The sequence below is a fragment of the Mauremys mutica genome, chromosome 12 (assembly GCF_020497125.1).
Source record: "Mauremys mutica isolate MM-2020 ecotype Southern chromosome 12, ASM2049712v1, whole genome shotgun sequence".
Classification (NCBI taxonomy): Eukaryota; Metazoa; Chordata; order Testudines; family Geoemydidae; genus Mauremys; species Mauremys mutica.
The window spans coordinates 52952569-52968440 of NC_059083.1; the positions used below are offsets into that span (position 1 = coordinate 52952569).

The 15872-nt window shown below is 43.5% G+C and overlaps 1 protein-coding gene across 1 annotated transcript; it reads left to right on the forward strand.

Moving 5' to 3' along the window:
- The first annotated feature begins 3547 nt into the window (after positions 1-3547).
- On the forward strand, positions 3548-10270 carry LOC123346960 (olfactory receptor 6C4-like). Its single transcript, XM_044984395.1, has 2 exons — positions 3548-4434; positions 10234-10270. Exons 1-2 carry the CDS (start codon positions 3620-3622, stop codon positions 10268-10270), a joined length of 852 nt encoding a protein of 283 aa, XP_044840330.1. The 5' UTR covers positions 3548-3619.
- Positions 10271-15872: the final 5602 nt, after the last annotated feature.

Consider the following 15872-nt stretch of genomic DNA (forward strand, 5'->3'; position numbering starts at 1 on the left):
TTCCTGACTGCATTTCTATACCACCTTCTAAACAGGGGCATGACTTTGATTTGTGAATATTAGAGGGATAAGGTGGGTGAGATAATATCTTTTATTGAACCAACTTTTGGTGGTGAAGGAGAGATGCTTTTGAGCTTCACGGAGCTCTTCTTCAGGTGAATATTAACAGTTTTAGCCTCTCCTTCCCACCGCAGTGACAGTCAGCGTTCATAGCACCATTTCACAGAGCTGGAGTGTGACAGTCATGTCTTGTGACAGATCCTCAGTTGAGGATCTGCTCGACTGACACAAATGAAGCTACCTTGATTTACACCGGCTGAGGATCCGGCTTAGTCTGATCCCCAGTCATAGAATCAGACAATTGGAAGGGACCTCGAGAGGTCATCTAGTCCAGTCCCCTGCACTGAAGGCAGGACTAAGTATTATCTAGACCCCAGGTTCTTAACCTGGGGTGCACGCATCCCCTGGGGGTGTGAGATGCCCTTTCTGGGGATGCCAGATTTTATTAGAAGGTAAATCATCAAAAACACAAATTAAGTACAGGCAGGTAAGTACAACTACTTTGTTTAATCAAGCCTATATATTTATTAGCATTATACATTTATTAACGATTACTGTAATATACAAACAAAAAATATTTTCAAGTTTTAAGCTAATTGTAGTAAAATTATTGAGACAATGAAGCTTGTGAATTTCTTGTGTGCTCAACTAGCACTGTTTCCACAAGTGGCGAAGACAGCGCTGGAGATCCTTGTGCCATTTGCGACTTTCATCACTCTTACACATCAAAACAAAGGCCAGAAACTGCCTAAATTCAAGTGATGACGTGTGTGGCTATTTCAAAAAAAGTTCCTTGTTTCTCACACATCATTGAACAAAAGCAAGGGCAGAAGAGTCACTCAGCTTGTAAACTTAAAATACATGTAATTTTACGTGTATTCTTAATTTTACTGCAAAATTAAAATAAATATATAATTCTCTTCATTCTATAGTAATGATACATGTAGGTTTAAAGAATTGACCTTCTTCAGCGATTTTTGATAAGGGGAGCGAGAATATATTTTGAGAATCACAGGGTGCAGGCTGCAGTAAAGTTTAAGAATCACTAATCTCGACAATCCCTGAGAGATGTTTATTTAATCTGCTCTTAAAAATTTCCAACGATGGAGATTCCACAACCTCCTTTGGCAATTTATTCCAGTGCTTAACCACTCTGACTGTTAGGAAGTTTTTCCTGATGTCGAACCTAAACCGCCATTGCTGAAATTGCTTCTTGTCCTATCCTCAGAGGTTAAGGAGAACAATTTTTCTCCCTCCTCCTTGTAGCAACCTTTTAAATACTTGAAAACTGTTATGCCCCCTTTCATTCTTCTCTTCTCCAGATGAAACAAACCCAATTTTTTCAATTTTCTTTCATAGATCATGTTTTCTAGACCTTTAATTATTTTTTTGCTCTTCTCTAAACTTTCTCCAATTTGTCCACATCTTTCCTGAAATGTGGTTCCCAGAACTGGATACAATACTCTAGTTGAGGCCTAATTAGCGCAGAGTAGAACAGAAGAATTACTTCTCGTGTCTTGCTAACAACACTCTTGCTATTACATCCCAGAATGAGGTTTGCTTCTTTTTTTTTGCAACAGTGTTACACTGACTAAAATTTAGCTTGTGATCCACTATGACCCCCAGACCCCTTTCTGCAATACTCTTTCCTAGGCAGTCATTTCCCATTTTGTATGTGTGCAACTGATTGTTCCTTCCTAAGTGGAGTACTTTGCATTTGTCGTTTCTGAATTTCATCTGATTTACTTTAGACCATTTCTTCAGATTGTCAGATCATTCTGAATTTCAATCCTATCCTCCAAAGCACTCGCTTCTCCTCCCAGATTGGTGTCATCCATAAACTTTATAAGCGTACTCTCTGTGCCATTGTCTAAATCAATGATGAAGATATTGAACAGAACAGACCCAGAACCAATCCCTGCAGGAGCCCACTTGTTATGCCCATCCAGCATGACTGTGAATCACTGATTACTACTCTCTGGGAAAAGTTTTCCCATCAGTTATGCACCCACCTTATAGTAGTTCCATCTAGGTTGTATTTCCCTAGTTTGTTTATGAGAAGGTCATGCGAGTATCAAAACAAGGCTTGTTACTCTGTGAAAGAAAGCTATCAGGTTGGTTTGACTCAATTTGTTCTTGACAAATCCATACTGACTGTTATTTATCACCTCATTATCTTCTAGGTGTTTGCAAATCTATTGCTTAATTATTTGCTCCATTATCTTTCTGGGTACAGAAGTTAAGCTGACTGGTCTGTAATTCCCCAGGTTGTCCTTATTTCCCTTTTTATAGATGGGCACTATATTTGCCATTTTCCAGTCTTCTGGAATGTCTCCCATCTTCCATGACTTTTCAATGGGGTGGTGAGTGGTGATAGAGTCTTACTAGCCTGGATCACACATGCCAGATTGTTTCTAGACTCTGAGTTCAGGGACAGCATCTTCCTCCCAACACCCCAGTGCCTTTCTTGCTCCTCTATTATCATCCCACATTTATTATGGAGTGAGGAGGGTTGCACATCTGCCTGGTTCTGCCTCTTCCTAAAACCCACCCTCCAAAGAGCAGTATTTTATTACTGCTACATAGCTAATGTCGGGAAACAGAAGAGGGATTGTCATTCCCTCACCACATCACCATCACAGGAACTATGGGAGAATTTACACCACTTCATAAATTGATCTGTCACAAACTGATCTCTTGTGAAGGGGTGAAAATTGTTCCTTTTCTACATGTACTGAAAGGTTGAATATACCATGATATATTGTTTAATGTAAAGGGGGAGGGATAGCTCAGTGGTCTGAGCATTGGCCTGCTGAGCCCGATATTATGAGCTCAATCCTTGAGTGGGCCATTTCGGGTTTAGGGCCAAAAAAAAAAAGTTGGGGAGTGGTCCTGCTTTGAGCAGGCGGTTGGACTAGATGACTTCCTGAGGTCCCTTCAAACCCTGCTATTTTATTATTTATTTCCATTAATTCTAACAGAAGATCAGTGCCTACAGACACTAGACCACATTGGAAATCTCAGTCCAAGATTTCAGTTGATGTATTTATTGATTTTGCTTCGTAAGACATGGCATGATTCTGAGCATTGTCAGAAGTGAAATACAGCATTTAAGCATCAGTGTTACGCTCTGGTATGTGACCGGATGGGATATGATATGACAGATAAGATCTTTTCTCTGACTATCAGTACTTGACGACCAGAGAACCTGGCTGTTATAGTAATCATTGGTATCCACATACACCCCCTCTTCCCCATCAGAGCAGTGTTCTGTCCTCAGACTGAGACTCCTGGCACTCTGCTCTGAAATCTACATTTAGTTTTAAAATTTCAGCCCATAACCAGGAGAGGGAGTGAGTTTCTGAATATTTGTGGAATTAATTCATGAGATTTGATTAACTTTTAACTCTGTGTTCTTTCAATGCAATTGCACAGCGTGTGTTATTGTTCCTGGACTCAAACCATGGCAGACAGAGACTGGGGAAATCAAACGGCCATCACAGAATTCATCATTCTGGGATTCGGGGATCTCCCTGACCTGCAAATTCTTCTCTTCCTGATGTTCCAAGTGATCTACATGGCAACCGTGGCTGGGAACACCCTCATCGTTGTGCTCATTGTGGCTGACCAGCACCTTCACACCCCCATGTACTTCTTCCTGGGCAACTTGTCCTGCTTGGAAACCTGCTACACCTCAACCATCCTGCCCAGGTTTCTGGCCAGTCTCCTGACTGGGGACAAAACCATCTCAGTCAGTGGCTGCTTCACACAACTGTATTTCTGTGGTTCTCTGGGATGTACAGAATGCTATCTCCTAGCAGCGATGTCTTATGATCGGTATTTAGCGATATGTAAACCCCTGCACTATTCAACTCTTATGAATAGTAGGTTTTGCCTCCAATTGGCTGGTGGGTCTTGGTTAAATGGTTTTTTGGCTATTACCATCTTTGTCTTATTCCTATCACAGTTAATATTCTGTAGCCCAAATGAAATTGACCATTTCTATTGTGATTCCATCCCACTGATGGAACTATCCTGCAGTGACACCCACCTGGTCGTATTGCTGGATTTCATATTAGTCTCTGTATTCACCATGCCGCCATTCCTGCTAACCCTGATATCATATGTGTGCATCATCGCCACCATCCTGAGAATCCCTTCCACCGGTGGGAGGCAAAAGGCCTTTTCCACCTGCTCCTCTCACCTGATTGTGGTGACAATTTTCTATGGATCCGCAATGATTGTGTACCTGCTACCGAAACATGATACACTGAGAGACCTGAACAAAGTGGTCTCCCTTTGCTACACGGTCCTGACTCCCCTGGTAAACCCCCTCATCTACAGCCTGAGAAACAGAGAGGTCAAGGAAGCCTTGTGCAAAGCAGTCAGTAAATATGTGGCTTTCACCGAAATGTGCAGAGACTGCAAGAGAATAACTTAGCCTGAGGTTTTCAAAGCTGCCTGGGTGATTTTAGCAATCAGCCCCCATTAAAATTATCTTGAAATCTCCCATTGAAAATCTCAGCACTAATGTGAAAAAGAAAAGAAAAAGAAAAGGAGATGATCTGCATGGAGTTACTGAGACAGTCTTTATGATCCCCTGCTGTGTGATCCAGGAAGGTGAGGATGTTGACAGCTCTGTCACCCTCTAATGTTCAGCAGTGATACACACAGTATGAGGGTATTTTTCTCCAGGGTGTTGGCTAAGTGTTCACCCTCTGTGAGGAGTGTGTACAGCTTCTGAAACCACACAGAGCTGACATTGTGTAAGGCATAAAATCCACTAACAATGAAAATAAATCCCTGGATATCTCCCCTGTTCCTTGTTTCTCTACGTAAGATTATAAAGTCTTGTATTCAAATTCAGACTTTCTTAAGTTTCCATAGCAATATTTCTGAGTAGGGCTAAGGTTTCACAGAATCATAGAAGTTTAGGGTTAGAAGAGACAAAAGGAGGTCATCTAGTCCAACCCCCTGCTCAAATCAGGAACAACATCAACTAAATCATCCCAGCCAGGGCATTGTCAAGCCAGGCCTTAAAGACGTCTAAGGGTGGAGATTCCACCACCTCCCTAGGTAACTCATTCCTGTGCTTCACCACCCTTCTAGTGAAATAGTGTTTCCTAATATTCAATCACTGCTTCACATTCTGTCATCTGCCACCACTGAGAACAGCCAAGCTCCAGTCTCTTTGGAACCCCCCAGTTCCTGCAGTCTCTCCTCAGAAGTCATGTGCCCCAGCACCCCAATTATATTTATTTCCCTCTGCTGAGCTAACACTCTTCAATTTGTCCACATCCTTTCTGTAGTGAGGGGCCCAAAACTGGATGCAATATTCCAGATGTGGCCTCACCAGTGCTAAATAGAGGGGAATAATCACTTTTGTCAATCTGCTGGCAATGCTCCTACTAATGCAGCCCAATATGCCATCAGTTTTCTTGGCAACAAGAGCACACTGCTGACTCATATCCAGCTTCTCATCCACCATAATCCCCAGGTCCTTTTCTGCAGAACTGCCACTTAGCGAGTTGGTCCCCAGCTTGTAGCGGTGCATGGTATCCTTTCGTCCTAAGTGCAGGACTTTGCTCTTGTCCTTGTTGGACCTCATCAGATTTATTTTTGCCCAGTCCAGGGAGTTTAGAAGGGGAGTGGGAAGGGTGTGGGAGTGGGAAGGGAGTGGGATTCCCTCGCCAGCCTTAACCCCTTCCCTGTGCCCCCCCCCCCAAACCCTAAAACCTATAAACCAATCTACATTCAAAACCCCTGTCTGTAAACCACCCTTACATTATCTAGGAGACAATGCAGGCAGAAGCCCAGCAGCAGGGTGGGGGCTATCCAGTTTATTGCACTGAGTGTAGCATGTATGATTACCTGCCCTGTGGGCGGGTGGCGTATGTGTGCAGTCGGTGCAAGGAGCTCCTGGCCCTCAGAGACCATGTACGGACTTTGGAGGCCAGGGTGGCGGAACTGGAAGAGCTAAGAGAGGCAGAGAGGTATGTTGATGAGGATTTCCGGGACACTGTAGAATTGTCCCACCTCCGCTCAGACAGCTCCTGTGCTGTTGAGGAGGAAGAACGGCCCAGGGAAGCAGAGCAGTCAATGGGAGCAGAGGGAAACCTTACCATAGTTGGGACCCTCCTTCCAGATGGTGCTGGGGTTGCCTCTCGCACTGAGGTTGCCTCTCCGGGGGAGGGAACTCCAGTTTCTAGGAAAAGGCAGGTGTTAGTAATGGGAGATTCGATTATTAGAAATGTAGATAGCTGGGTCTGTGATGACCGGGAGAACTATATGGTGACTTGTCTGCCTGGTGCGAAGGCTGCGGATCTCTCGAGGTATCTAGATAGACTTATGTGTAGTGCTGGGGAGGAGCCGGTGGTCGTGGTACATGTAGGTACCAATGACATAGGGAAGGGTAGGAGAGATGTCCTGGAAGCCAAATTTAGGCTGCTAGGGAAGAGACTGAAATCCAGGACCTCTATGGTGGCATTTTCGGAAATGCTCCCAGTTCCACGGGCAGGGCCAGGTAGGCAGGCAGAGCTTCAGAGTCTCAATGCGTGGATGAGACGATGGTGTAGAGAGGAGGGGTTCACGTTCATTAGGAACTGGGGAAACTTCTGGGATGAGAGGAGCCTATACAGGAGAGATGGGCTCCACCTAAACCAAAGTGGAACCAGACTGCTGGCACTAAATATTAAAAAGGTTGTAGAGCAGTTTTTAAACTAGGAGATGGGGGAAAGCCGACTGCTGCAGAGGAGCATGTGGATCGGACACAGACTTCTCTTAGGGGAGAGTCTGATGATAGAGAATCTCCAGGTTATAGTCAGGAGCAGAGGACTGAAAAGTATAATGTAAGGGCCGGATCAGATGATAAACAGTCACATAAAAAAGAATCTGGCACATCAGAAAAAGGCAGGCTAATAAACAGGGACACGTTTTTAAAGTGCTTGTACACAAATGCCAGAAGTCTAAATAATAAGATGGGTGAACTAGAGTGCCTTGTGATAAAGGAGGATATAGATATAATAGGCATCACAGAAACCTGGTGGACTGAGAGCAACCAATGGGAAACAATCATTCCGGGGTACAAATATATCGGAAGGACAGAACAGGTCGTGCAGGGGGAGGAGTGGCACTATATGTGAAAGAAAGTGTAGATTCAAATGAAGTAAAAATCGTAAGCGAATCCACATGTTCCATAGAATCTCTATGGAGAGAAATTTCATGCTCTAGTAAAAATGTAACATTAGGGATCTATTATCGACCACCTGACCAGGACAGTAATAGTGATGATGAAATGCTAAGGGAAATTAGAGAGGCTATCAAAATTAAGAACACAATAATAGTGGGGGATTTCAATTATCCCCATATTGACTGTGAACATTTCACTTTAGGACGAAATGCAGAGATAAAATTTCTCGATACTTTAAATGACTGCTTCATGGAGCAGCTGGTACGGGAACCCACAAGGGGAGAGGCGACTCTAGATTTAATCCTGAGTGGAGCTCAGGATCTGGTCCAAGAGGTAAATATAGCAGGACCGCTTGGAAATAGTGACCATAATACAATAGCATTCAACATCCCTGTGGTGGGAAGAACACCTCAACTGCCCAACACTGTGGCATTTAATTTCAAAAGGGGGAACTATACAAAAAAGAGGGGGTTAGTTAAACAAAAGTTAAAAGGTACAGTGACTAAAGTGAAATCCCTGCAAGTTGCGTGTGCCCTTTTTAAAGACATCATAATAGAGGCCCAACTTCAATGTATACCCCAAATTAAGAAAAATAGTAAAAGAACTAAAAAAGAGCCACCGTGGCTTAACAACCATGTAAAAGAAGCAGTGAGAGATAAAAAGACTTCCTTTAAAAAGTGGAAGTCAAAGCCTAGTGAGGCAAATAGAAAGGAGCACAAACACTGCCAACTTAAGTGCAAGAGTGTAATAAGAAAAGTCAAAGAGGAGTTTGAAGAACGGCTAGCCAAAAACTCCAAATGTAATAACAAATTGTTTTTTAAGTACATCAGAAGCAGAAAGCATGCTAAACAACCAGTGGGGCCCCTTGACGATCGAAATACAAAAGGAGTGCTTAAAGACGATAAAGTCATTGCGGAGAAACTAAATGGATTCTTTGCTTCAGTCTTCACGGCTGAGGATGTTAGGGAGATTCCCAAACCTGAGCTGGCTTTTGTAGGTGACAAATTTGAGGAACTGTCACAGACTGAAATGTCACTAGAGGAGGTTTTGGAATTAATTGATAAACTCAACATTAACAAGTCACCGGGACCAGATGGCATTCACCCAAGAGTTCTGAAAGAACTCAAATGTGAAGTTGCAGAACTATTAACTAAGGTTTGTAACCTGTCCTTTAAATCGGCTTCGGTACCCAATGACTGGAAGTTAGCTAATGTAACGCCAACATTTAAAAAGGGCTCTAGGGGTGATCCCGGCAATTACAGACCGGTAAGTCTAACATCGGTACCGGGGAAATTAGTCGAAACAATAGTAAAGAATGAAATTGTCAGACACATAGAAAAACATAAACTGTTGAGCAATAGTCAACATGGTTTCTGTAAAGGGACATCGTGTCTTACTAATCTATTAGAATTCTTTGAAGGGGTCAACAAACATGTGGACAAGGGGGATCCGGTGGACATAGTGTACTTGGATTTCCAGAAAGCCTTTGACAAGGTCCCTCACCAAAGGCTCTTACGTAAATTAAGCTGATAAAAGTGAAGGTCCTTTCATGGATTGAGAACTGGTTAAAGGACAGGGAACAAAGGGTAGGAATTAATGGCAAATTCTCAGAATGGAGAGGGGTAACTAGTGGTGTTCCCCAAGGGTCAGTCCTCGGACCAATCCTATTCAATTTATTCATAAATGATCTGGAGAAAGGGGTAAACAGTGAGGTGGCCAAGTTTGCAGATGATACTAAACTGCTCAAGATAGTTAAGACCAAAGCAGATTGTGAAGAACTTCAAAAAGATCTCACAAAACTAAGTGATTGGGCAACAAAATGTCAAATGAAATTTAATGTGGATAAATGTAAAGTAATGCACATTGGAAAAAATAACCCCAACTATACATACAACATGATGGGGGCTAATTTAGCTACAACGAGTCAGGAAAAAGATCTTGGCGTCATCGTGGATAGTTCTCTGAAGGTGTTCACGCAGTGTGCAGAGGCGGTCAAAAAAGCAAACAGGATGTTAGGAATCATTAAAAAGGGGATAGAGAATAAGACTGAGAATATATTATTGCCCTTATATAAATCCATGGTACGCCCACATCTCGAATACTGTGTACAGATGTGGTCTCCTCACCTCAAAAAAGATATTCTAGCACTAGAAAAGATTCAGAAAAGGGCAACTAAAATGATTAGGGGTTTAGAGAGGGTCCCATACGAGGAAAGATTAAAGAGGCTAGGACTCTTCAGCTTGGAAAAGAGAAGACTAAGGGGGGACATGATAGAGGTATATAAAATCATGAGTGATGTTGAGAAAGTGGATAAGGAAAAGTTATTTACTTATTCCCATAATACAAGAACTAGGGGTCACCAAATGAAATTAATAGGCAGCAGATTTAAAACAAATAAAAGGAAGTTCTTCTTCACACTGCGCACAGTCAACTTGTGGAACTTCTTACCTGAGGAGGTTGTGAAGGCTAGGACTATAACAATGTTTAAAAGGGAACTGTATAAATTCATGGTGGCTAAGTCCATAAATGGCTATTAGCTAGGACGGGTAAGAATGGTGTCCCTAGCCTCTGTTCGTCAGAGGATCGAGATGGATGGCAGGAGAGAGATCACTTGATCATTGCCTGTTAGATTCACTCCCTCTGGGGCACCTGGCATTGGCCACTGTCGGTAGACAGATACTGGGCTAGATGGACCTTTGGTCTGACCCGGTACGGCCGTTCTTATGTTCTTATGTGTAGGCGAGAGAGAGAGCTTGGGGCACTGGACCTGGTGTAAGATCTGAGGCCTGAACCATAGTCAGCAAAGTCCAGCTACGCTGTGAACCTAAGTCAGGCCATGTATTACAGCAGATACTTACAAGTTCACTGTCCAATATGTGATGTTTGCAAAGGTTTTACTAGCGTTGCTAACACACAGGAACTCCTAAGAAGCAACAGACACTGGGTATGTGTGTGAACACACTCCAGGAGATTAGTATGATTAGTCAGAACATATTGTTAAAGATCATTAGTATGGTATGAAAAGTATAGGTGGTTAGAATATAGCCCTCAAAGGACGCAGCATTTTGCTTTTACTGCCGTTTCTTCTCCTCTAATGATGCAGCAAACAAAGGTCACACTGATCCAGCATTTATTGAAGAAGGATTCAGAAACTGGCATAGGGCCAACGAATGTTTTCAAAACCACCAACTGCCAAAATCTCATGTGTTGAGCTGTTCTTCATAGTCAAGTTTTAATGAAGGGAAACCTATTAGTGTTTTGTTGGATGAGGGCAAGCAGGCTTATCTGTCTAAACAAGAAGAAGAACGGTGCCATAACCGAAGTGTAATGGAGCGACTGATTGACATTGTTCTGTGTCTGGCGAAAACTGGGATACCATTCAGGGGTCACAATGAAAAAGCTGAGAGTTTTGAGAAAGGTTTATTTCTAAATCTTGTCAATATGCTCCAAAAATAGGATCCCGTAATGGCAAAGCATGTGCAACAATCTCCTCAAAACGCTACCTATCTGAGTAATTGCATCCAAAATGATTGAATTGTGGCCTTGCACAACGTTGTGCAATAAAAGACTGTCTTCACTAAATGGAAAAATGGTCTCAATAATTGCTGACAACACTACTGACTGTGGACACCATGAACAGATGTTAATTGTCATGCAGTATTTTGACAATGAAAAATATAGTCCAGTTGAACATTTTGTGTCTGTTCAGAAACTATTAACAGTTGATGCTCAGTCTATTTTTGAGCAGTTAAATGACATCCTTGGCATTCTTAAAATTGATTGGTCATCAGTGATGTCTGTCTCTTTTGATGGAGCATCCACTATGTCTGGATGTCCTGCAGGAGTTTAAATGAAATGTAAAGAAAGGAGCAGTGAAATACTCTATGTACATTGCTATGCACATTGTTTGAACCTCGTCCGAGTAGATGAATGCACTTCAACAAATCAGAACTGTCTTTGATTCTTTTGGTGTTATTCAGACTCTTTATGCCTTCATGGAGGGGAGTCCTGTGAAACATGCAGTAATGGAGAAGATTTCACAAGAAGTAGGATCTCAGTTGAAGACTTTGAAGTCACTGTCAAACACAAGATGGGCATGCAGAGCAGAAGCAGCGGCTGCTGTCAAACAAAACTACTCTTTCATTTTACAAGCTTTACAAGAGATTATCGAAATAACTCACCTTGCTGACACTAAAATAAAAGCCAGGGGCCTTATCCATGAACTAAACTCATTCAAGTTCAGCTTTGCCCTTCACATGATGCACCCTATTCTCCAGATGGTGGTAAAAGTGAGTAAGGCTCTTCAAGCTCCAGAGCTCAGCTTACTTACTGCAATAACAGGGGTGAAAAGCTTACATAACTCTTTGGCTGCAATGAGAAGTGGCCCAGAATATTTTCAATCTCTTCTCAATGAGAGGGTCAAAATGTGTGTAGAGAATGATATATCGATTCCCCCAGTTAAGAAGCGAAAAACGTCCACACGTATTGATGACGTGTTTGAGTCCCAGCATCACTTTGATACAAAAGAGAAGCAGGAGAGAATAAGTTTATTTTACCCACTCCTATGACTGTTATAATGTACAGTAGAACCTCAGAGTTACGAACTGACCAGTCAACCACATACCTCATTTAGAACCAGAACTACACAATCAAGCAGCAGTAAAGCCTAATAATAATAATAATAATAATAACAATAATAAATAATAATAATAAAGAGCCAATACAGTACAGTACTGTGTTAAACATAAACTACTAAAAAAACTAAAGGGAATGATTAAAAAAAATGTGACAAGGAAACTTTCTGTGCTTGTTTCATTTAAATTAAGATGATTAAAAGCAGCCTTTATCTTCTGCATAGTAAAGTTTCAAAGCTGTATTAAGTCAATGTTCAGGTGGAAACTTCTGAAGGAACCACCATAACATTTGTTCAGTTACAAACATTCCAAAGTTAGGAACAACCTCCATTCCAAAGGTGCTCCTAGTTCTGAGGTTCTCCTGTACTTGTACCACCCCATTATTAGTATTCAAGATATGCTGCCATCTAGTGGGCAATTTTGGAAATAGCTGCCCATATCTCAGCCTTGCAGCTTGCTACCACCCACTTTCTCATTATTGTATTGGTCACTGAAATCTGTTGGTCACTAATCAGTCTTTCTGACCTCGTCCCTCCAACACTTCCTCTACTATGATGCCATTTAGTGTCCATTTCCTAGCATGACAGCCTGTTACTCTGCTATCCTGTAGTGCATTCTTTTTGCTTTCCCATTCTTGCATTTTATTTCACCTGGTGCCCATTATTTAGTCGAACAGCCCATTTCTCACTATTTAACATATGCTTCTACCCACATTCATTACATAACACAGAGGTCCTTTTCTCTTCAGTGCTCTTTACTCACCACTTATACACCATGATACAGCTTCACCTCCCTTTTCACTTCCCTCGGTTGGTCATTTAGCAACATAACATCTCCTTTCTTGCCCTTCCACTTTGGCTGCTGTCCACTGGGCAGCACCGCTACACCTGTCCCATTCCTCTGCCCTCTAGTGGCCCTACACAGCATAATCTCATCTTGTCTCATTTCTTATCTACTGCTGGATGAGCACTGTTCCAAATTATAGCCACTAGGAACCAAATCACACATCATGATTGCAACATTAGAGGTTACAACAAGAGCACGTACAACAGCAGCAGCTTTCAAAGTATTAGCAGGGGTTTTCCATCCATCCTCTGCATCTGTTTCCAATGGAAAAGCGTAGATTGACCCTACCATGACCGAATCCCCATTGCTCTCCAGGCTGAAATTCTCAGAGGCGTCTATGGAAGTTAAGTTTCATAGTAGCAGTCGTGTTTGTCTGTATCTGCATCTAAGAAGTGGGTTTTAGCCCATGAAAACTTATGCTCAAATAAATTTGTTAGTATCTAAGGCCTGGTCTACACTACACGTTTGTACCGAATTTAGCAGCGTTAAACCGATTTCACCCTGCACCTGTCCACACAGCGAAGCCCTTTATATCAAAATAAAGGGCTCTTAAAACCGATTTCTGTACTCGTCCCCGACGAGGGGAGTAGCGCTGAAATCAGTATTGCCATGTCGGATTGGGGTTAGTGTGGCCGCAATTCGATGGTATTGGCCTTCGGGTGGTATCCCACAGTGCACCATTGTGACCGCTCTGGAAAGCCATCTGAACTCGGATGCACTGGCCAGGTAGTTAGAAAAAGCCCCGTGAACTTTTGAATTTCATTTCCTGTTTGGCCAGCGCGGAGAGCTCACCAGCACAGGTGACCATGCAGAGCTCATCAGCACAGGTAAGCATGGAGTCTGAGAATCGAAAAAGAGCTACAGCATGGACGGCACGGGAGATACTGGATCTGATCGCTACATGGGGAGAGGATTCCGTGCTAAACAGAACTCCGTTCCAAAAGATGAAATGAAAAAACATTTGAAAAAATTTCCAAGGCCATGATGGAGAGAGGCCACAGCATGGACTCAGTACAGTGCCACGTAAAGTTAAGGTGCTCAGACAAGCCTACCAGAAAACCAAAGAAGCAAATGGAAGGTCCGGGGCAGGGCCGAAAACATGCTGCTTCTATGCCGAGCTGCATGCAATTCTAGGGGGGTCTGCCACCACTACCCCACCCCGTCCATGGATTCCGAGGTGGGGCTGGTAATCTCACCCATGCCTGAAGATTCTGCGGACGGGGAAGAGAAAGAGGAGGAAGAGGAGGACGAGCTTGCAGAGAGCACACAGCACTCCGTTCTCCCCAATAGACAGGAGCTTTTTCTCACCCTGACGGAATTACCCTCCCAGTCCTTCCAAGCCCACTATCCCAGACAATGAAGCCATGGAAGGGACCTCTGGTGAGTGTACCTTTGTAAATATAAAGCATGGTTTAAAAGCAAGCGTTTTTTTAATGATTAATTTACCCTGAGGACTTGGGATGCATTCATGGCCAGTACAGATACTGGAAAAGTCTGTTAACATGTCTGGGGATGGAGCGGAAATCCTCCACGGACATCTCCATGAAGCTCTCCTGGAGGTACTCCAAAAGCCTTTGCAGAAGGTTTCTGGGCAGCGCAGCTTTATTCCGTCCTCCATGGTAGGACACTTGACCACATCATGCATGTAGCAAGTAATCTGGTATCATTGTATGACAAAGCCTAGCTGCGTATGGTCCCGGTGTTTGCTGGCATTCAAGCAACATCCGTTCTTTATCTTGCTGTGTTATCCTCAGGAGAGTGATATCGTTCATGGTAACCTGGTTGAAATTCAGGAATTTAATTAAGGGGACAGAGATGGTTGGGCTGTTTGCCTGTGGCTTAAAAGAAATCCTTCCCTGCATTTAGCCAAGCAGTGGGAGGAGGGGAGGGTGACTGGCGCTGAGCTTTTTTGCGTTTGGCTAGCAGCGATCTTCCATGATACCAGCCACGCGGTGGGAGGGAGGGGTAAAGCGATCATCCCAGAGAACTGGATGGGGGCGTTCTGGTGCTGCACATTAACAGGAAAGAAGCAGCACTCAACAGGCTTTGCTTGCTATTTGGGAAAGAAGGGCGCTGAATAGATGAAGGCTGCAGAAGCCGAAAGACAATGGCTTACCATGGCCGCATGCAAGCTGAATTCTGATGCCCGGACCTGCGTCTGTGATTTCTAACACCAAAGCCGCAGGCACTGAGTATTAAGAAGCAAAATGCGACCTTGTAGTGAGATCACATGTGCTATGTAAGATGAATAGTGTTGTTCACCGTGAAAAAGTATAATCATTGTTCTGTAAAATGTATCTTTTTAAATACTTCTCTCCCTTTAATTCCCTCCCTCCTGCAGCTGCAAATTTTTCAAGTCTCCCTCCTCCGTCCCGAAGGCTATCTCAGATAAGGCGGCGGAAAAAAAAGGACGCGAGACGAAATGTTCTCGGAAATCATGGAAGTGACCCGCAATGAAAGAGCTCATCTGAATGAGCGGAAGGACGTGGTATCAAATTACAGGAAAGATGCCAGTGACCATGAGGACAGGAGGGACGCTCGAGATGAGAGGTGGCGGCAGGAAGATCAGTCACACCATACCCTGGCCAGTGATGAAACTGGTTTTCAAAGCTTCTCTGATGTGCACTGCTTCCTGGTGTGCTCTTCTAATCACCCAGGTGTCTGGCTGCGCGTAATCAGTGGCCAGGTGATTTGCCCCAGTCTCCCACTGCGCCATAAAGGTCTCCCCCTTACTCTCACAGAGATTGTGGAGCACACAGCAAGCAGCAATAACAAAGAGGATATTAGTTTGGCTGAGGTCTGAGCGAGTCAGTAATGTGCGCCAGCGCGCCTTTAAATGGCCAAATGCACATTCTACCACCATTCTGCACTTGCTCAGCCTGTAGTTGAACAACTCCTGACTACTGTCCAGGCTGCCTGTGTATGGCTTCATGAGCCATGGCATCAAGGGGTAGGCTGGTTCCCCCAGGATAACGACAGGCATTTCGACATCCCTAACTGTTATTTTCTGGTCTGGGAAGTAATTCCCTTGCTGCAGCCATTTAAACAGAGTAGTGTTCCTGAAGACGCGAGCGTCATGAACCCTTCCTGGCCATCCCACGTGGATGTTGGTGAAATGTCCCTTGTCATCCACCAGTGCTTGC

Excerpts from the sequence above, each read along its gene's own strand:
- LOC123346960 (XM_044984395.1), top strand. The coding sequence starts at position 3,620 with ATGTTCCAAGTGATCTACATGGCAACCGTGGCTGGGAACACCCTCATC. Across the intron at positions 4,435-10,233 it reads AGAGAGGTCAAGGAAGCCTT|TCAGAACATATTGTTAAAGA; the intron begins GTGCAAAGCAGT and ends TAGTATGATTAG.